Here is a 22,128-nt window from a genome sequence, read left to right as displayed (position 1 = left end):
CCGCCTCTACCTTAGCGGGATCCACTTGGATACCACGCTCACTCACAACGTGTCCTAAAAACTGGACCTCTCGTAGCCAGAATTCACATTTCGAGAATTTGGCGTAGAGTTTCTCACGTTGTAGTAACTCGAGAATGCAACGGAGATGCTTCTCGTGGTCATCTTGGCTTTTAGAATAGATCAGGATATCGTCTATGAAGACTATGACGAATTTATCTAGATACGGCTTGCAAACGCGATTCATGAGATCCATGAACGCAGCCGGTGCATTTGTGAGCCCAAAAGGCATCACTAAGAACTCATAATGACCATAGCGAGTCCTAAATGCAGTCTTGTGTACATCTTCATCTCTGACCCTTAGTTGATGATAACCCGACCTTAAGTCGATCTTGGAGAAGTAGCTTGCTCCTTGCAGCTGATCGAATAGATCATCGATCCTTGGTAAAGGATATCTATTCTTTATGGTAACTTTATTCAGCTCTCTATAGTCGATGCACAACCGCATCGATCCGTCCTTCTTCTTTACAAATAGGACAGGAGCTCCCCAGGGAGATGAACTAGGTCTGATAAAACCTTTCGCCAGCAGTTCATCCAACTGGGTCCTCAGTTCTTTCATTTCCGTTGGAGCTAGCCTGTAAGGTGCTCTTGCTATCGGAGCTGCTCCAGGAATGATGTCGATTCTGAACTCCACTTGTCTATCTGGTGGCAAACCAGGTAGTTCTTCAGGAAAAACCTCGGGGTATTCAGAAATGACAGGAAGATCCTCGATCTTCGGCTTTGGTTCTTCAATTATCACCTGAGCCATGTAAATTACACAGCCTCTGTTCAAACACCTTGAAGCTTTCAGCATTGATACGTCTTCGGGCAATCCGTAATGCGTATCTCCTCGAATGGTAAGAGATTCATCACTCGGAGTCTTTAAAACTATTTGCCTCTTGCCGCAAATGATTTGGGCCTGATTATGGGATAACCAGTCCATGCCTAGCACGATATCAAAACCCGCAAGTTTGAAAGGAAGTAGAGATAAAGGAAAAGAATGGTTCCTAATGGATATTTCACATCCTTCTAGAACGGTAGAGACGGTTTCTATCGTTCCGTCTGCTAACTCTACTTCGTATTTCATGTCAAGGGTTTTGATTGGCATATTTAGTAGTTGGCAAAATTTCTGGTCTACAAAGGACTTGTCAGCGCCAGAATCGAATAGTACTCTTGCAAATATATTATTTACGAGAAAGGTACCTGTAAGCACATTGTCGTCCTTGACCGCTTCCTTTGCATCCAAGCGAAAAACTCTCGCGTTTGTCTTCTTAGTCTCTTCTGCCTTCTTGGCATACTTCGGGCAATTACTCTTTATGTGCCCCTTTTCATTACAATTATAGCAGGTTGCGTCCTTTATCTTTTTGCACTCCACTGTCTTATGCTCCTTGGACTTGCATAGCCCACAGGGTGGAGTCCTTTGTTGCGACTGCGAACCAGACGCAAACCTACACTTCCCGGAGTGTGGTTTCTTGCAGACCTTGCAGTGGGGTCTTCCATCAGCTTGCCCCTCCTTCTTTGCCTCCGACCCTCTTTTGCTCTCACCGTTTCCACGGTGCTTTTTCCCAGACTTTCGTGAGGTATCATCCTCACGTTTTCGCTTTTCAGCCTCCTTGCTCCTTTGTGCCCTCAGACGGACAGCATCAAGTGTAAGAGACAAGGAGAGGTCAGTAACTGACCTGAAGGTCGTCGGCCTAGAAGCCTTTACGCTGGCCTTGATCGCCGGCTCTAAGCCCCCAATGAATCGGGCAATTCTTCGTGGTTCTGGTGTCACAAGATATGGCACCAGGCGTGACATAGTGTTAAAGCTTGTCAGATAAGCTTGACAATCCAGGTTTGTCATCACTAGTGAGACAAAATCTGCCTCAATCTTCTCAACCTCGTGCTGAGGGCAGTAGTTTTCTTTTATGAGGGTAATAAACTCCCCCCATGACATTTTGTACAAGGCAGACTTACCTGAAGCCTGCACCAGAGCTCTCCACCATGCCAGGGCCTCGCCCTTGAATGACTGGGACACAAACTTAACCACGTCCCTCTCAGCGCACCCGCTGATGTCCACAATCGTGTCCATCTCGTCCAGCCAGGTGATACAGTCAACCGCACCTTTCTCCCCTGTAAATTCACGGGGCTTACATGATACAAAGTATTTGTAGGTGCAACCCTTAGCACTGGACGCATCCGTATATTCTCTATCGCGGTGAACGCTGTGCTCAGTAGACGAATGCTTGTCGTCATCTTTCTTGGGTTCAGAGGGTGGTTTGGAGTGTGTCTTTGGTTTAGAGGGTGGTTTTGACACAGTTCTGCCTTGAGACTCTGTATTTTGACGATCAATAGCTGCCTGGACAGCATTGTTGATCAGAGCCTTCAGTTGTGCGCCTGTCAAATGTACTGACGCATTGTCATAGTCATCTTCATTCGTGTGGCTGTTCTCTCCATTGGGATCCGCCATTGTAACTTGAATCTGTTACAGAAGATAACAAAATTTTAATTTAGGAGATTATTATATGATTGTCTTTTATGACAATTTGTCAACCATGGTACAGAGACCATATTTGGTTAACTTTTTATTTCATTAAATATTAGGATCTGAATATATCCTATTTTAACTATATAAATAGTATTGGCGGCATAAAGCCTAATCACGATGATGTTTTATAATATTAGCCGAGATTCCAGAGAATCAAAGGCATAGAGAGTTGAACCGTAGTTCTTTTATCTCTTTCTGACAGAGAGTCATAGACTACCACTGCCTTTTGTCTTACAAGACAATTATTATGGCTCATAGGCACTACACCTCTAATGGATGTCTTAATATGGTTGGCCCGTAGGCACTACATCACTAATGGATGTTTTAATAATATTGGCCCGTAGGCACTACATCACTAATGGATGTTTTAATAATATTGGCCCGTAGGCACTACATCACTAATGGATGTTTTAATAATACTGGCCCGTAGGCACTGCATCACTAATGGATGTTTTAATAATTCTGGCCCGTAGGCACTGCATCTCTAATGGATGTTTTAATAATTCTGGCCCATAGGCACTGCATCACTAATGGATGTTTTAATAATTCTGGCCCATAGGCACTGCATCACTAATGGATGTTTTAATAATACTGGCCCGTAGGCATTGCATCACTAATGGATGTCTTTATAATACTGATCACCTTCATTGGTGATTTAACCCACGATTTATAAATCATTTAGTTGGGTTTTGAAATCCTTAAAGGATTATTGTATAAGAATGACGTGCGTGATTTTAACGAATCACATCTGCCACGAATGTTAACATGCGTACAGAGGTTAACAGGGAATTAGAATCTTTTCAGTTAGGTCGTACCATCTTGACTAGATCTTAAAAGACCCCAAGCTAGGTTTCACCTTTTAAGATTCTTTATTTAGGCAGATCAATATAAAAGGAATGGTTTTGATTTATTTCTATATATATTAAAACAAAACTCATAACATACATTCCAAAATCTCAAATACAATTACATATTGCCCTAAACGGGTCTTTCAAATAATACATACCTCCATAGAGGTTTTAAAATAAGTGACAAGTCCATGCAGGGACTAATATAAGATAAGTGTCCATGCAAGGACTAAAGATAAGTCCACGTAGGGACTAATATGATAAGTTGTCCACACAGGGACTTATTTCAAAGTAGAAATTACATTCATACTACTATTAAGGGCTAGTGGTCACGTTTCTTCTTTTTGCCCTTTAGTAGATTTGCCAAGCCTTTGAGAAATCCTCGGTGGCTTTTCTTTTCTTCCTCGAACTCTCTCTCCACACGATCTAGTCGATGGAGTATTTCTTCCTGTTCAGGAGGAGAAAATCGTGGTTGTGGCGCTTGGTGCGGAACTGGAGGTCTGGGAGGTATTGGATACCCATGAGCTGAGTAATCCGGTGGTCCCATGTTTCCATGTGCTCCGTCAGGGTAGCGCGCATTATATCTAGCCGACACCACATATGGGTCGCGCTCATAGCCGTAGTTGTATTGTGCTTGCGACGGTTCAAACGGGTTGTAAGCCGTTGGACCTGTGTAAGCTGGTATGGGTTGGTCATACCCAAATGGTGGCGAATTTCGTGCAGTAGGTGCGGAGTTCGCTTCTTGTATAGGACTTGAAGGTCCTTCTTCATGTAGTGGCGGATAGTGGCTACTACTAGAATGTCGAGGAGTGCTGAAGTGGTTACCCCCTCCTCCTCGTGTAGACATACGAGCATTGGTCCTCCTACGCCTCGGCGGATCAGGTATTACTGGTTGTGCCGGTGGCGGAGGTGGTGGCGTAACTGCCTCAAAGCGTGAATCCTCAGAGGGATCCTGTGGATGTCTCGGTTGTTGTGTCTGATGAGATGGTGTGTTGTACCACTCATGTCGGTCAAACAAGGCCATAAAGCTATCTGGGCCTTGATACTGCGGACCATGATATGAAGATCCATCAGATACTTCTATCGGATGCGTGGGCGTACCACGAGCTGGTTCAGTTGGATCCTCATCTTCCTCCATGGGATCTTCAGAAAAATGGTCTTGTGGCCCTAGTGGAACAAAACCTGAAGGTTCCTGTATGTAGTCAGCCGGATTAAACTGAGCTACGTAGTATGGACTAGGGTCGTCGTAGTTTCGGTGCGATACCGAACGTTGTAGAGGTATGAAGGAAGGTTGTGGGTTGTTGGGATTATTTTCTGAATCTGGCCCAAAGGAGTGCCGGTAGGATGGCGTCGAGCTGTGCGAAGTGGAATGCCTCGCTGGTTCGTAAAGATCTCTTCGTCGTTGTGGCTCTTCGCCTCGTGTCATCGAAGGATGTCTTGTACCAGATGGCCCAGCTTCTTGATCGTGATGTGTCACGATTTCTCCTCGGCCTCTTCGTCCCCTTCCTCTTCCTCGGAATATAACAGGTGGCATTTTCCTGCTCCAAAACTTATTAAAAATCAAAATCGAAAATAAAGACAAAAAGGAGTAATAGTCCGAATTTGTCCTAAGTTCTTGTCTAGACTCAAGTACGTGCAATTGTGTCACTGAGATTAAACACAATAGGGTAGTGTTTAATTCACTCAATGTTGGCTCTGATACCAACCTGTCACACCCCGATTTCCACGTGTCTCACCGGTGGGCCCGGTGGGGGATTACCGTGACGATGTTGGCAACAATATAGTCAAACCACACAATTATATAATGCACAGCGGAAGCATAAGATAAATATATAAAATTTCAACCTCTGATTGTAATATCAAAATGTATTACAGAAGTTGAATATCCACAGTGGATCGTAAATACAGATAAAGTATTGTTCCATCAGATACTGCAATCAAGCTTGCGAGGCTTATCCCGACGCTAGGGAGCTAATACCAGCCAATTACGTTTAGGTACCTGCACTTAATCTTTTTGGGGAAAATACGTCAGTTTACACTGGTAAATACATTCAACTGACACATTTGAAAATGTTTATTAAAATTGATTTGAATGCACAAGGCACAAACCCTTTTATAACTTGGGAAAATTCATAATGATCTTGTGAACGTTTTACATGTTCTTTTATGCGTTCAGTAGCCCGGGTCGTGCCGGGTTAAAGATTTATAGACACACCACGTTTGCGTAAAACCGTAGTACAGAAACCAACGGCTACGTCTTTTAGTTTTAATGTCGACACTTTATACCGGGTGTACGCCTACACCGGGATGTCGATGGTCGTGGCCATTTCGTAAAATGATGCCGAGGATATCCGGGACAACGGTCATTAAACCCCTCAAAGGCTTATAAGCAACAAAACTGTTTAAATGAGCCGATCATATTTAATCAATTAACCACCTAAGCGATGGAAGTATATAATGCTCAATCAAGCGGTATTAATATACCGTAACCCAAGCCCATATAGGGGAAATAAGTTAAAGTATTTACCTTTGCAAGTATTAATCCTTAATTTAGATCAAGTCACCGATAGCTTTTACTGGGGCTCCTAATCTGGAACGAAGGTTTTAATTAACCTCTTAGAATCCTAACGGTCCTTGTATTAGCCGTAGCTTAAACCGGTTGATTCCGATATATAGATATGGTTAATTCGCACGAAAAGGCGAAAACCGAGAATGGAGTATGATTTGGACCCAACAAGTTCAGTGACTTGTTTTATATGGGTTTGTAGTTCATACTCTGGATTTTGGGGTTCAAATAATATAATTTGACCCATATCGGCTATTGCACGAAAACTAGTTCCATGAGCCGTACCGTGTGCGCAAATAGGCGAAACGGTTAACCATAAGTGTCCTACGCTTATTTCCTAAGTCAATATGCCTTGAAAGTATTTTTGGTATCAGTAGGATACCTTCCGTAATGCCCGTAACGAGCTTAAGTTTATATTATGCCCCGTAGGGGCTTTCGGTCATTTTAAAGACTTTAAAAAAAGGGTTTTTCGAGTTCTACAGGAGATCTGAGTTTCCCGAACAGCTTATAAAGCTTAAAATACTTTATTTATTATTTAAAACCAGTAGCAACTGGAATCGGGTCAAAAGACTTTGTAGAACTCCCGTTTTGGCCAAAAAGGGCATATTCGGTATTTACCGAACCGTAGCCATAACCGCAGGTTATGAGTAAGGTAAAAATTATTAAAAATCTTTAAAATTCCCAAAATATTATTTTACCACAGTGGGTAAAGGTTTTGGTGACGAAAACTTGGGTTAGATGGGCGTTATGCTAATTGCGCCGTTAATTACAAAACTTTCTTAAAAGTGCGCCTTTTAGCATAACTCTCATTCTAGACCTCGGATTGACGTGAAACCTTAAGGACATGCTTATAATTTAACAAGCAAGGTTTTGGTCCGTTCACGTGTCCGAAATACTCGTTTTAATTTTAAAAGGCCGTTACGGTCAACTTTTAGGCGAATGACGGAAATATGTAAAAGACTCGGATAACTCATGAACCGACCACAGCGGCGTATACCAACATGTGACCTGGTCCTAAGAGAGTCCTAAGGTATCTTTATACCTCACTAAAACGGGTCAGAACCGAAGTCAAAGCAAAAGTCAAACTTATGCGACTTTCGGCTCCGTACCGGTTCAATATAGTAAATGATCGATTCAAACGAGCGCAAACAAGTTTATATACTTATTATCATGTTTTATGATTATCAAAACAGGTTCCATAACATATACATTACAGATTATGCATAAATCGCTAAAATAGCTTTCTGTTGACTTTTTAACCGCACGTTTGACTCGACATTTGACATAGTTAGAGTGGTGATCAGGGGGAACCATTTTAGAGGTTTAATACCCACATAAATACCAACTCATAACCACTTTTGATTCGTCATAAGACTGAACCATTACTGATTTATCGTAAAGTCAAACCGTAGTTACGACGGTTTGGTTTTTAGCTAAAAACTAAGCATAAACTGAACAATGGATGATCAAGGTAACTTACAGAAGTTAGAACTTGAATATGGAGCAGAAGAGAATGCTTGGGAGCACTTAGAATGATCAGTAGTTGTGTGTTTTGATGTTGTGAATGATATGAGCCAATGTAGCTTATTTATAGTGCTTAAGAGCCTTCAAGATCATTACACAACAAGCTACAATTGATCATGGATCATGGGCAGGTGTCCCTAAGTGGTATGGGTCGTGTAGGGGGCACCCATGCTCAATTAAATGGTTGTTTGATCGTTCAAAAGCTCCAAAAGCCAAGTAGTTACAACCATTCTGCATCTGGGCACTTTACGCGGCCCGCATGGGAGTTCCCATGCTTTTTAACGCGGGTCGCCTAAAGGTTAAGAAATCAGGCGAATTAGTGAGGAGGCTCGCGGCCCGCCTCAACTAATCCTTAACCTTCACGCGGGTCGCCTAAGGTTAAGATTTCAGGATTTTTAAATCTTTTTGTAATGATTACTGAATCTGGCCATTAATAACGAAATCTTTCGTAATGATTTACCTGACCTTTCGGTTTTGAAGGGGTAACTTTGCGGTTTGGCCCTCGGTTATTTACCGATAGGGGCCTCGTGTTAATTACCCGTATTATTAAGTCCCCGGTTTATTTATTAATTATATCGGAAAGCTTTAACCTTCACTGTTGACGCTTTTAACCCTTCTTCTACGAACTCGATCGTAACTTTCTCGTTTCATATCGAAACTTCGCGAAATTCATATATATTATTTTAGTGAGGGTATAATACCGTTACAAAGTCTTTGGAACGTTACAGGGTCACTCAGAGGTATTATTAAACATGTTGACACAGTTAACCCCTGTAGTTTGTAATCTCTCACTTTCTTCCGCGTTTTATTTTTGTACGATCTATAATTTATTCGTTTGAAGGTTTAAGCATTATTTAGGGATACTATACAGTATATTTACCCTTGTTGACATTTATAACCCTCGAATTTACATACTTTCAAGGTTTGTCAAAATTAGTCCTTTATTTATTATAGATGCCACGTGTAAACAAATGACACGTGTTAACACATCATTGGACACAAAAATTCGAGGTGTTACACATTGATGACTAACACATCTCCCCACACCCTTTAGCCTAAAGACAAATTTGTATTTCATTTAAAGACTACAAATAATTTTGCGAGTTAACACGGCGCAACGTACGTGTGTGGTTAAGCGATTTTACGTCGTCTATTTTTTACGTTTGACAGGTTCATCGTAACGCTCCGGTCCTAGATCAACTTAGTTATTTTTTTATATGTTTTACGTTTCGGTTTAATTTCTTCGTATTAACACGTTGCAACTTCAGTGTTGGTGGTCGATGATAGTAGTATGACATTGATGTTCACTCTCGCCGCAACACGGAGTGCTTAATACTAGTTAATAACAATATAAAACGGGACGCATATATTTCACACTTTATATTTCATTTCTGTGTCGGTAAACTTACTATATGAACAAATTAGTTTAATGCATTTGTTTGTAATAATAAAAATATTTAAATCATCAATAACAAAATCGAACGGGACACATTTCGCACTACAATTTCATTTCTGTGTCGGTAAACTTACTATAGTAGAAATTGATACGTAATTACGGATATGCTATAGTTTGAAAGCTACACTCTAATAATATGAACGGGTGGTCACAAGCGAAGCCATGTACGTGGTGACTGATTATACGTTAATGGCATACAGCTTGACAAACGTGACTTCATGTAAGTGAAAACCTTACGGTCATGATATTCGAAGGAATAAATTAAATAAACTATTTGAAACTTTTATGATGTGAAGGTTCGTGAATTAATTAGTTGTTGTCTTGAAGACTAGTTTGTATGGTTACGTGATACGTATGGTCAGGTGGTGAATGTGAAATGGAACCGAAATCTTGACTGTATGGTTACGTCGCTACTAGTGTTCGTATTGAGTTGTGACACCTCGACATATAAAAGATCTTATTAATTTGTTTGTTCATAACATATCAAATCTTTTTGTATGTTTCTTCTATAATTCTTAATAATAAACAATACTAGACACATATTAAGTATTAGTATATTTTCAATACCTTCCATTAATGTTTTCAACAAGTAATTAAAATTTTATATTAAATTAAAATCCAAAAATAACTTTCGTATATTTGTATTTGATCAAGTAACCTTATATCAGATGGATATAGTTTGATTTAATGCGTTCGTAGAAAATCAAGAATTTTTATTTCGAAAATAATAATTCAATAATAATTTATTTATTAAAAATGGTATTTAGTTTTAAAAAAGTTTTTTTTATATAAAGACTATGGTTTTGAGCTCACACAGAGAAGAGAGGAGTAAAATGTAAATGGCCATCTATGTAGAGTAGAGAGGGAGGAGAAACTGTTTGAAATAACGCTCTCAAACAGGTTATGTAAGAAGGGAAAGAAAAGGACGTTTGGGTCCGGCCGGGTGGTGCTCAATGAGTAACCCATTGCTAATGCCTTAATATTGTCACCTAAAATTTATAAATAAAAATTTCAAAACTAATATCTTCTTAAACTAACAATAAGATAAATAATAAATATAGTAGTATCTATCCATTTGTAAATTAGTTTTGTATACAACTTATAAACCTCTTAGCCAGTACCACTTGAAATTGTTTTAGTCCTTTTAAAAGTAAACCAAAAGTAATAGTTTATTAACTAATAAATATCCTGATATATAACAAGTAATAGAAATAATATAAAAGTAAACGGGCAACCTAGGTACGTGATTCTGTGAATGTAAAGTTGGTTATAATGGGGTGGTAGGCTTGCAATTTGCATTCAGGGATTGCAGCTTGTTACCGATCCCGCATTTTAAGTATTTGGTTCATGATGATTATTTGCTTTTAAGGAGGTTAAAATATACGCAAGATATCGAAAGATTTATTTATTTTTAATAAGATCAACTAAATCCTAGAGCTATTAGAGCTATTATTTTTTAACGAAACCCATAAAGATATAGGGTCTGTATGGTATGAGGTACTGGAATAGATGAGAGAATGGAATGGACGAGGTAATGGAATGGACAACGGAATGAAATAGATCATTCCATTCCATTGTGATGTTTGGTTACTCATACGTGAATAGAATGAATCATTACTTTGTACAATTTGATAAACAAAAAAAGATGAAGTAACGAAACACAACTGTATTAAAAATGACAGAAATATAATTGCCTCAATAATAATAATAATAATAATAATATAATAATAATAATAATAATAATAATATATTAATGATAAAAAATTAATAATAGATTTTTGATATATATTAATATTAGTATGAATATTAATAAATATAATAATAATAATAATAATAATAATAATAATAATAATAATAACATATTTTTTCCATTCCTTTAAGGAATGGAAAAAAAAACCTACATACTAAGGAATGAAAATTATTATATTTGGAAGGAGTTACATTTCTTTGAAATGCTCCATTCCATTACCACATGATAACCAAACATGTTTTTTTTCATTCCATCAGAATGATCCATTCCATTCCACCTTTCATTCCTTCATACCAAACGCTACCATAGTTTTCTGGTGCTGTAGAGAGAAACAAAATTTTAATAATACGTGAAAAAAACCCTCAATTTGTTTTGGAAATAATATAATATAATGAGATAATACACACATATATGGCGGATCAAATAGAAAGTATTTTGTGTATTTGATCAATCCAATTGAATTGTTTAGATTGACTCAGTGAGAGATGTATCATTAAATTGAAGTTATAACAACTGAAAGGGTTTAAAAGAAAATTTGTCATTGTATTATTTTTTTATTACTAACTTCTTTAATTTAAAAAAAAAACTTACATAATATATAGGGGAGGGTTTAAATGAGAACGCTAAATATCGCGAGAACCGTGAGAACGAATGAAAAAACCACGAGAACTTGGTAAAAAACAATTCAAATTCAAAATTTCTTTTTACACTTATCATTATTATTCGAATACAATGTTAGAAATTATATTTACAAGTTTAAATTTTCGTGAATTCGTAAATAAACAAAATTTACACATGTGTAAGTTTGCCATTTACACATGTATAAATTTGTTATATTTACACATGTGTAAAAAATCTTGTAAGAGTGATTTTGAGAGGATAAATGAATTACTTGATGTTGTAAATTCATTTTTGATGTTGTATTTTTATTACAATCAGGTTTGTATTAGAAAATCGGTTTTGATTGGTTTTTTTCATTCGTTCTCACGGTTTTCGCAATATTTAGCGTTCTCAAGATAACCCTCATATATATATATATATATATATATATATATATATATCAACATTTAACCAACGGCTGAAGGATGATTAAGCTTTGTATATAGAGCTCTTCTATGAGGTTGTGGCGTTCGAAGATTAGGTGAATTCGTGACGTGTTTAAACGAGTTGATTCTTGATCACTCGTGTTTATTTTGGAAGTGCATGTGCGATTAAAAAAGATGTATGCCAAAAGTGCATACACTTCTTGGCATCGTATTTGTCCGGAGAAGGGTCACCCTTCTAATGATTCAAAAGCAAGGGACCATTGAACCTTAATCATATGTGAAGCAAAATCGTTGGTCGATATGGATTCTAGGATATCACATGGTTCTCAAAAAAAGAAAAAAAAAACTAGTGGTACCAGAGCGTTCCGACCCAAAATCGTAACAATGAGCACCTCTAGAGGGAAGTCATGAAATACAAGGGTTTCCATAAGTATGAAATTGAACGTTGAAATCAAATGTATGGCGAACGTCACTTTAGTTGATATAAAGCCATTCTTTCAGAGGTGATGTCAACTGAGTCCACAACAATGCATGATGGCTTGCATGATTTTGTAGCGGGGGCATGTGACGTGGCAAATGTCAAGACATCGGGTATACTCGAAGTTTGCTTAAACATGTAGGTTTCTGTTCATTTCTACTTAACTTTTGAACTATTTCAATGAATAAGGTAACATCTAAAAGTGTTTACACGTCTAGACCTCCTTTGATTTGATACCGAGGTTACTCTCCTAATAAGTTCAAGATGAGCCATTGAATTTCAATAATATGAATAAGTCAAATTGTCAAATAATAGGAATAGGAATAGGAATAGGAAAGTAAATGACTAAAAGACCCGAACAAACTCTAATACCTATCTCAACTAGTAACGACGAAGTTGATGATGCTTGGAAAATGGGTAAAGCATTGCCACTTCATATTATTCCAAGTCTTCGCTTGATAATGCACGAAAAAGGCATATAAAAACCAAATTGTTTAAATTAGTTTGCTGGAGGGTCTAATTATTCCAACTGTATTTGTAAAAAGGTGACGCTAAATTATTAGCAAAGGGTTATGAGTCTTATGACCTTATCACGTGCAATACACTTAAGAGTTAAGAACCACGATGGAGTGTATATGTGTCATGTGTGTATGAATGCGCCTAGAGTGAGATTTCAACGTCTATGAACCCAAAGTCAAACAAGCTGACGTGGAAAAGAATAAAGTAAAACTCATTTGTCAACTATGCCTCTAGAGTCTAGACTCTATATATACCTTCCAAGCACCCACCACAATATGTGTCCTATCTTTCTCCAAATCACTTCAACCCACACAACCAACCACTTTTACCAAAATCTAACTCCAATCATTCAATTCCCCTCATTGTTGTCATTTTGTTCCCATATAAATTAAAGGTTTCTAACACGAATAGGAGAATGTTGTCTACAAAAGTTACCGATTGTAACGCTCACGGACAGGATTCTTCGTACTTTCTTGGCTGGGAAGAGTACGAGAAGAATCCCTACGATGAAATCGACAATCCCAATGGTATAGTCCAAATGGGTCTCGCTGAAAATCAGCTATCGTTTGATATTCTCCAGTCATGGCTCGATAACAACCCCGACGCAACTGCCTTCAAGAAAAACGGTCAATCCATCTTCAAAGAGCTTGCCCTCTTTCAAGATTACCACGGCCTACCTGCCTTCAAAAATGTAAGCTTTATTTAATTCATTCCCTTTTTCATAAATAAATTTAAAAAGATCTTGAAAACCCACCCTCACCCACCAAGGCACTAAAATCTTATATTATTAAATTATTAAATAAATATTTTAAATAATTAGATTTGATTATTTTACAGGCACTAGTTAAGTTCATGTCGGAGATCCGAGGAAACACGGTTACTTTCGATCCAAACAACCTTGTACTCACCGCCGGCGCAACCTCCGCTAACGAAACTTTAATGTTTTGCATCGCGAACCCCGGCGACGCTATCCTCGTTCCGACGCCATATTATCCAGGGTATGTACGTTATTCGTATTAATATATATTATGTGTACTTTTAATATATTTAAGGTTTAAACCTTAAGTAACGTGACAGCAGCCAATACTTCTGATTCTAATCCAGTTTACTACGTTAAACAGATTCGACCGCGATCTCAGGTGGCGAACCGGAGCTGAAATCGTCCCGATTCACTGCTCTAGCTCCAACAGCTTCCGAATTACCAAATCTGCCCTTGAAGACGCCTACCAACAAGCCCAAAAACATGACCTTAAAGTAAAGGGTATTTTGGTCACAAACCCTTCTAACCCTTTAGGCACGTCATTAAACTTGCATGAGCTTGATGTACTCGTCAACTTCATTTCAACCAAAAACATTCACCTCATTAGCGACGAAGTTTACTCCGGTACCGTATTCAGCTCCCCGAATTTCACTAGCGTCATGGAGGTTTTAAAGAACCGAAACCTCGTTAACACCGAGGTTTCGAAGCGAGTTCACATTATTTGCAGCCTCTCGAAAGACCTCGGCCTACCCGGTTTTCGTATAGGAACGATTTACTCCGAAAACGGAGACATTATCTCCGCAGCGACAAAAATGTCGAGTTTCGGGTTAATTTCGTCGCAAACTCAATATTTACTGTCGGAAATGCTAGCAGACAAGAAGTTTACAAAAACATATTTGTCCGAGAATCGTCGGAGGTTGAAACACCGGCAAGAAACCCTAGTAAAAGGGCTTCAAAAAGCCGGAATCCGGTGTTTGAAAGGTAACGCCGGTTTATTTTGTTGGGTTGATATGAGGCATCTTCTGTGTTCTAAAACATTTCAAGGGGAAATGGAGCTATGGAAGAAGATTGTTTATGATGTCCGGTTGAATATCTCGCCCGGTTCATCTTGTCATTGTTGTGAACCGGGTTGGTTTCGGGTTTGTTTCGCTAACATGTCGGAGAAGACCTTGGTATTCGCCATGCAACGTGTTAAGTCATTTGTGGAGTCGATGACGAAGAAAAATAGTAATCAGTCTCGACAAGAACAGATTCGGCTTAATCATGCGAGGAGAACAAAGTCGTTACCCAAGTGGGTTTTTTCGCTTTCGACACACCCGCTCGAGGTTTAGCCGATTCTTCATACCCATACCCGGTAAATTCTACAGATATCAAAGCTATCGGTAGAGTCGGGAGATTGATCAGATTATTATATTCAATTTTTATTTTTATTTGGATTTGGATTTGATTAATTATTATCATTGTTTTTTTTTTTTTTTTTTGGGATTATATATAGTGTATAGGAATTTGCATTTGACCCCTATGGATTAGGAGTGGCATATGCTTCTTTAATTACTTTGTATACCCATTTTGTAGTTTTGATGTAACCTTCTTGAATTGTTCAAAAGATATGATTATATTATAGTATTCGATTATTTAATATCATGTACAAGTGTTAGCTAACTAAGCACTTTGGTTACCAACACGAACTAACTATGGTTACCTGCTACTACAAGTGTTAATTTTATAATTCTGACGATCTTTTTGGGAATTAGTGGAAATATTCTTATTATAATATATATTCAAATGTATAAGTATTTGTTAAAGTAATAATTTATTGGTAATGTCTTTAAGTTGTTACGATTGGCTTAAGAACATCATATATTAATTACGATTAGTTTCATAAAATAAATATTTAATAAGGATTAGCAAAATAACTTTGGTGGTTGACTGGTTGGTTTGTTTTCTCCACCAAATCACTAAATCTTTTTAAATTACTAGAGGGTAGGCCCGTGCGATGCACGGCATGACCAACAGTTACTGTCCTTCATTTTGTTGTGCGTTCGGGGAAAATGTTTATGTATGGATAAAAGATAATTAGCCAAAAGACAATGTAAGAGAAGCAAAACAAAACGTGATAAGAGTTTGTACCATAAGCCGGTCACACAAAATTTAAGGCGTGCATAGCACAGGAAACTTTGTTTGCGGAATCTGTTTAAGAACAAACATGTATGCCAAGTCTAAAAACATACATTACAGGGATAATGGTTAGATCAGCCTTACTTTAACACATATTATTACCTTGCTGGTGAACACATTTACTCTATGTTTAGGGCACAATTTGATTAGGTTGCTGATACTGAATTGAATATCACACCAAATTACAATAGCAGTATATATTGCTACTATTCACCCAAATCAAGCACCTTAAATAAGTTAGTGTTTCTCTATATTCAAAAAACGAACTATAACTGACGATTATTAAATTGCAACAGTCAATTCAATCCAAATACTGCAATAGAAACATATCCAATCGAATCACAATTATATCAACACGTTTTAAATTTCAAATGGTTAAACCTCATAGGGGTCTAAGATGAAAACTGGCTCATTCATATCCCAAAGTTTTTAAATACTAAAATTAAAAAAAAAAAAAACAAATAAGAATTACTAAATGATATTGAATAAAATTTAAACAAAGACCAAATACAAAGATAATGGTAAAGTAAGGCTGATTGAATCGAATTATATGTGCCACTATACAAAATTTAATTTATATTAAACTTTAAATAAATTATCTTTGACGCTTCTTATAAAAAATGAATTGGATTATCTAATTAAAAGATTTGAACCCATCAATGTGGTAGTACAGGGATTCGGTGCCTAGATGGCGAATCGTAGCAGGTGTGCTTGTGATTTACAGGCTGTAATACCATTTCTTATTGAATATTCTGTTGTCATTTCTTTTGGCAATGAGGCCAATGTTACCACCTTCATACCAATATCCTTCAAACTTTGAGATCAAACTATACTAACACCTTTATAACGAAAAATAAGTACAATCCATTCCTTGATCATTTACAAGAGTTCAACACCCTTTGTTTCTTCTCTCTCGTACACGATGAACTCGCGGTTAATTACAAAAAAACGGCTTCCTGTGCTCCCCAAATCTTAATCTTATGATGTTGAGGTTTTCATCAAGATGTTTGATGTGCCTTGCTTCTACCAAATCTGAGTCCCATTTCTGTCCAAACAATAGAAGAAGAATAAAGTAAAGGGTAAGATGACATTCATAACTCAAAAAATGTTGTTAAAACCTTCATGCGCAAATCAAATTTGCTACTACTTTGCGACCAGTGGACATTTTGTGAGTGCTTTTAGTGACAATAATTTGGGTTTCATCTTCGCTAGTTTTTAAATAAAACAATTATCGTTTTTGGTCGCAAGCATTAGCTAATTTTGCAATCGTTTTAATTCTTAGTTGCAAATTTGTCGCTAATGTGCATTTAGCAAATATTGGTTGCAATAGTCTGTTTTTTAAGAGAGAAAACAACTTTATTACACAAAAAGAACCACGTGGACCATCAGTTGATAAACTTTTCAGGCGAAACCGATTTAAACAACCATTGGTTGCGAAAGCATGAAAGTACCCGGAACCAGATCACGTTTCGATATCTCAACACCATCTTCAGAGCTAACACTTTCCATCCTTAGATTCCAGTCACATTAGCACTCCACATCATCGCTAACAGACCTTGGCATTTTAAAAACCATAATATTGTAAAAACCATTTAAAGTAATGTAAGATATATCATGTTATTATCATGAATCAATAAATCAGTAGAGATTGAGTAGTTATCAAAACATGTACCATGATCTCGTGGTGTTATATGGGCAGGACTGTTGGTGTTCATCATTGGTTGATGTTGAGTGAATAAATGAATGTAAGACATGAGATAGATGCATGATGCTCAACATTATAAAATGAGAGAGGGGTGAAGGGACAACGAAAGTACACAGTTGGATTATTAGTTTAGGAGAAGAGATGGGAAATAATGAGAACCCATATTGTGAGGTTTGCATGACTTAGGGAAGGGTTTAAATATAAGTAAGCATCAAGATCGCAACTCTTCAGCTAATTTGTTGAAATTAAATTCGATCGTTAGGAAACAATGTAGACAACTCTTCGAATTCTTTTTTATTATCATTTGTCTACATTTAGTTAACTCTTCGAATTCATTTTTATTATCATTTTGTCTACATTTATTTTATCAATTTAATTGTATTTAAGAATACTTCAATTGTTAATTTATATTTAAAAAATCATTTAACCCATGTTAAAAAACCATTGTGCCCATTTATTAACCCCATTAAGTTGTTGTATCATAAGCATAAAATACTGTAATTACTTAAATTTTGCCGGTATCATTCAGAAATGCTTTATAATATAGTATAGATAGATAAAACTGGATGTAAATATGTAATTAACTTGTTGGCGTTATTATTTAGGATCAACCCGATTTAATTAGCTAGCTTGGAAGTATTTGGGAATTTGGAATTGCTTTTTCAATGTATTTTCATTATAAATGTTTAAACTAATTTTATTTTCTTTGTATTGTTAATTTAAGATGAGTCATTACATTCACTTAATTATAGTCCCCAGAGATCCATTTCAATTAATTATAATCGGTTAGAATTAAGATATTAATAATTTAATATTCATGTTGGAAGACGAATTTACCCCTAAAACATAATTAATATACGCATCGTGTGTTGTATACTAAGTCTTTCTACTTGTACCTTTTAATTTTTAAGAAGTCCTTGTAGAAAAATGACAAATTTAACCCCCAAACATAATTAATATATGCATTGTGTGTTGTATACTAAGCATTTTTACTTATACTTCTTAATTTTTAAGAAGCCCCTAAAAATGCTTTATAATATACTTATGATTTTGTAATATATTATTTTAATCAATATTATTTTAAGTACTGCATTTAAAACATCATAAATGTTGATTTTAAAACAGAACATGTAACTAAATTTTAGATTATACAAGTGACCTTTTTACATATCTAGTTACTGGTTAAGTTTAAGTTTACATATTTTTTACAACCGACCCATTATACATTTAAATTTTAGTTAACTACACTAACAATTTACGTTAAAATATTGATTATCTAAAATATCTTATATAAAAAAAACATATTGTTATACAATATACGTTTGTTTTTTTCAAGTCGTAATCAATTTTTCTTTAGCCTAAATCTTAGTTCGATCATCAACATTTTAATTGTTTTGAAGCAGGAGCTAAATTTCCATTTTTCTTGTGTAATGCTATTTCAGAAATCTAATTGTCATGTTTTAAACATTCAAAATAATATTGAAAAAACTGTTTTACAGCAAAAGTAAATTTTTAAACCATGGTCGCATGACTGTTTTCTTTAAAAAAAATTAATGCTTAAGAGCTATGACGTATTATATATAAGCAAAACTTTCAATTTTCACATAACAGAGGCAGAAGCTTATAAAAAAATAGGCAGGGCTTATAAAAAAATGAATTCATATCATTAGGTTAATATCTTATTTGTAAACAATTATATTACACATTAAATCATAAAATATGTAAGTAATGGTATTAGAAAGGAGAAAATGTAATAATCATTTAATAAGTTCATTAAGGGTAAAATAGTAATTCAATAGGAGTGATTTTAATAAAATATATGGGTAAATATGTAATATGTGTGGTTTAAAAGGGGGAAATATGTGATTGATTTTATGGGTTGAGTATATATGTAATAAATGATCTTAGAATGGGGATATATGTAAATGACCTCATTTAAAACAACCATAAATTTTGGTTTTAAAATAGAACATATAACTAAACTTTAGAATATATATAGATGTTACACGTAAATTTGTTCATGCTATTTTTCACAAATTGCACTGGTAACTGTCGTTTATAAACGAAAATATTACCATAAATAAAACGATAAATTAGTGGTAATTATGATTCACAAGTCATAACGAATGAAATGTTCATATGCCCGTATAATACTAGAAGGTATGGGGGCCGGCTTAGGCCTGGCTAGGACCGGCGTCGGTCTCCCACACCGCCCCCTGGGGCTCGGCTCGTCACACCCGGCGACCCACAGCCGGGTCCGCCGCTCCACCTTTTTGAAAACTAGCCGTTATTCAACGGCGTTATTTAATAAAAAAAAAATTCCTTTTTCTATAAAATCACCTATTTTCACCATAATTTCCCCACTTTCAACCCAAAACCCTCTCACTTTTATACCATTTTCTCCCCACTTTTATAAAAAAAATTATCTTTTCATCCACAATGGGTTCTAATCCTTGGTGGCCCTCGTCTTCGGATGATGAAGAGGAGATGTTTTTCGCAAACGTTGTGCTACGGGCGGGACAAATTCTAATTGAAGAGGAAGAGGAAGAGGAAGACTTCTCGTCTGAAAATGTTATTACCAGACGAATACGGATTAACAGAGACCGCCAAGGTTTTTCATTACAAAATTTCATTATCCTTATTTTTTTTAACTCGTATTTATATATTTTATACGACAGGAGCGCACGAGAAATTGGTGAACGATTATTTTTCGGATGAACCACTTTACAACGCCGACATTTTCAGGCGCAGGTTCCGAACGAGTCGCCGCTTATTCACACGGATTGCTAATGATTTGGCGGGGCTAGACCCGTTTTTCACGCAACGACCTGATGCTCGAAATTATGAAGGGTTCACCACGTTACAAAAGTGTACTTCGGCCATTCGCCAACTAGCGTACGGGACAGTGGCCGACGCTTTGGACGAGTACTTACAGATGTCGGCAAGAACTACGCGGGAATGTTTGTATCGGTTTTGCCATAATGTGGTGAAACTGTATAGCAAAAAATATTTGCGGAAACCAAACGCGTATGATGCTCAACAGTTGTACCAAGCTCATGAAGCAAGGCACGGGTTTCCGGGAATGCTTGGTAGCATTGATTGTATGCATTGGGGGTGGCAAAACTGCCCGACTGCGTGGCGCGGTCAATATACGCGAGGTGATCACGGCTATCCAACCGTAATACTTGAAGCCATGGCATCACAAGATTTGTGGATATGGCATTCTTTCTTTGGTCTCCCTGGTTCACTCAACGACCTCAACGTGTTATACCAATCGGCGATCTTTACCGATGTCGTTAATGGAACCGGTCCGGACACACGTTTTACAGTTTCTGGGGTTGAGTATAGACGTGGGTATTATCTTGCTGACGGGATATATCCATCTTGGTCTACAATTGTAAAGACTATTCCATATCCCGAGGACGAAAAAAGGAAAAAAAAATTCACCAAGCGTCAAGAAGCTGCAAGAAAAGACATCGAACGTGCTTTTGGTGTCTTACAAAAAAAAATGGGCCATCCTTGCACAACCGGCACGTGCGTTCACACCGAAAAGGTTGCGTCTTTGTATGTACGCTTGCATTTTGCTCCATAACATGATTATTAAAGACGAAGGTCGGGCGATTTGTGAGTATGATGAGAATGCATCTTACGGGAACACTGTCCCGGTTGATCCGCCACAACAGGATTTAAACCCGTTCTCGCTAACCAACGACTTCACGCATGCAAACCTTCAACAAGATTTGGTAGAACATATTTGGAACAACGTTAACATCGGGGACGGTGACGGAGACGAAGACGAAGACGAGTAGTGTAATTTTTTTAAATTTTTAAATCTAGTCTCTTCAGACTCCTTTGAACCCCGATCCTTCTTCAGCCGATCTGTCAAAGCCTTCCCTCTTTCCTCCTGCCGAATCATCAGAGACATGAAATCACATTACTGTAATGAAAAGGTTGGGCGTTCCGCTGCATCACAAGGAGCAATTGTGAGAAATAGCCATTCTAGAACAATCATTTGATCTCCGGGAAAAAGTCTCGGGCTTAGAGGTATGGATGGTCCTAAGGCTTGCCTACTGTTTTACAAATTTTAGGTAGCGTAATTTTTTTTAGGTTATGTAATTTTTATTTATGTTATGTAATGGATTTTATTATCTTCCTTTATGTCTTATTTTTATTTAAATGTTGAATAGTTTTTATAAAGTTAAACAAATAAAAAATAAACAATAAAAGTTAAACAAATAAAAGTTAAACAAATAAAATGAATTAAACAATAAAAAAATATGTGGTAGGGCCCCATCCTCCATCCCCCTCCATCTTTCATGGAGGCTCATCCCCCACGAGCCGCTTACGTGGAGGCTCATCCCCGTGGGGATGAGCTGAACCATACCTTCTAGTCTAAAACATTTTTTTTTTGAACGGTGACTTTCCTTTTTAGTGACCCAATGTCACACGGCCTAATCGACGGCCCTAGCCAAGTCTGCCCAGACTTACGTTGTCTTAACCGGGTCCGCGCTGGGTTGGCCAGACTTGGTTACGGCATTCCCCCGGAAACCGTACTGCCTCCACACGAGTTGCCTCGCTGAAGTAACAGCCGGATGAAAACCGGGGTGCGGCTTAGGATCGAACCCCCTCGGTGGGTTTGTCACCATCATTGCCCAATATCCACCCAAATATGACACAAGTGAGAATTGAACTTGAGTCTCCATTGGAAAACCCAAGTCCCCTACCACTAGACCAG

The 22,128-nt window shown here is 37.2% G+C and overlaps 2 protein-coding genes across 2 annotated transcripts; both read left to right on the top strand.

Annotated features, from left to right (window-relative positions):
- Window positions 1-13,051: 13,051 nt before the first annotated feature.
- On the top strand, window positions 13,052-15,154 carry LOC110922519 (1-aminocyclopropane-1-carboxylate synthase 3). Its single transcript, XM_022166809.2, has 3 exons — window positions 13,052-13,441; window positions 13,588-13,748; window positions 13,872-15,154. The coding sequence occupies exons 1-3, from the start codon at window positions 13,166-13,168 to the stop codon at window positions 14,839-14,841; spliced, it is 1,407 nt and encodes a 468-aa protein (XP_022022501.1). The 5' UTR covers window positions 13,052-13,165; the 3' UTR covers window positions 14,842-15,154.
- Window positions 15,155-20,328: 5,174 nt separating this feature from the next.
- On the top strand, window positions 20,329-21,202 carry LOC110925347. Its single transcript, XM_022169302.1, has 2 exons — window positions 20,329-20,884; window positions 21,000-21,202. The coding sequence occupies exons 1-2, from the start codon at window positions 20,329-20,331 to the stop codon at window positions 21,200-21,202; spliced, it is 759 nt and encodes a 252-aa protein (XP_022024994.1).
- The last annotated feature ends 926 nt before the right edge of the window (window positions 21,203-22,128 follow it).

The sequence above is a fragment of the Helianthus annuus genome, chromosome 9 (assembly GCF_002127325.2).
Source record: "Helianthus annuus cultivar XRQ/B chromosome 9, HanXRQr2.0-SUNRISE, whole genome shotgun sequence".
Classification (NCBI taxonomy): domain Eukaryota; kingdom Viridiplantae; phylum Streptophyta; class Magnoliopsida; order Asterales; family Asteraceae; genus Helianthus; species Helianthus annuus.
Note: the sequence above shows the minus strand (reverse complement) of the source record. Positions and strands in the feature narration are given on the sequence as shown.

Coding starts and splice junctions, on each gene's coding strand:
- LOC110922519 (XM_022166809.2), top strand. CDS start 13,166: ATGTTGTCTACAAAAGTTACCGATTGTAACGCTCACGGACAGGATTCT. Junction 13,442..13,587: donor GCCTACCTGCCTTCAAAAAT/GTAAGCTTTATT, acceptor ATTATTTTACAG/GCACTAGTTAAGTTCATGTC. Junction 13,749..13,871: donor CCGACGCCATATTATCCAGG/GTATGTACGTTA, acceptor TACGTTAAACAG/ATTCGACCGCGATCTCAGGT.
- LOC110925347 (XM_022169302.1), top strand. CDS start 20,329: ATGTCGGCAAGAACTACGCGGGAATGTTTGTATCGGTTTTGCCATAAT. Junction 20,885..20,999: donor AGACATCGAACGTGCTTTTG/GTGTCTTACAAA, acceptor TGATTATTAAAG/ACGAAGGTCGGGCGATTTGT.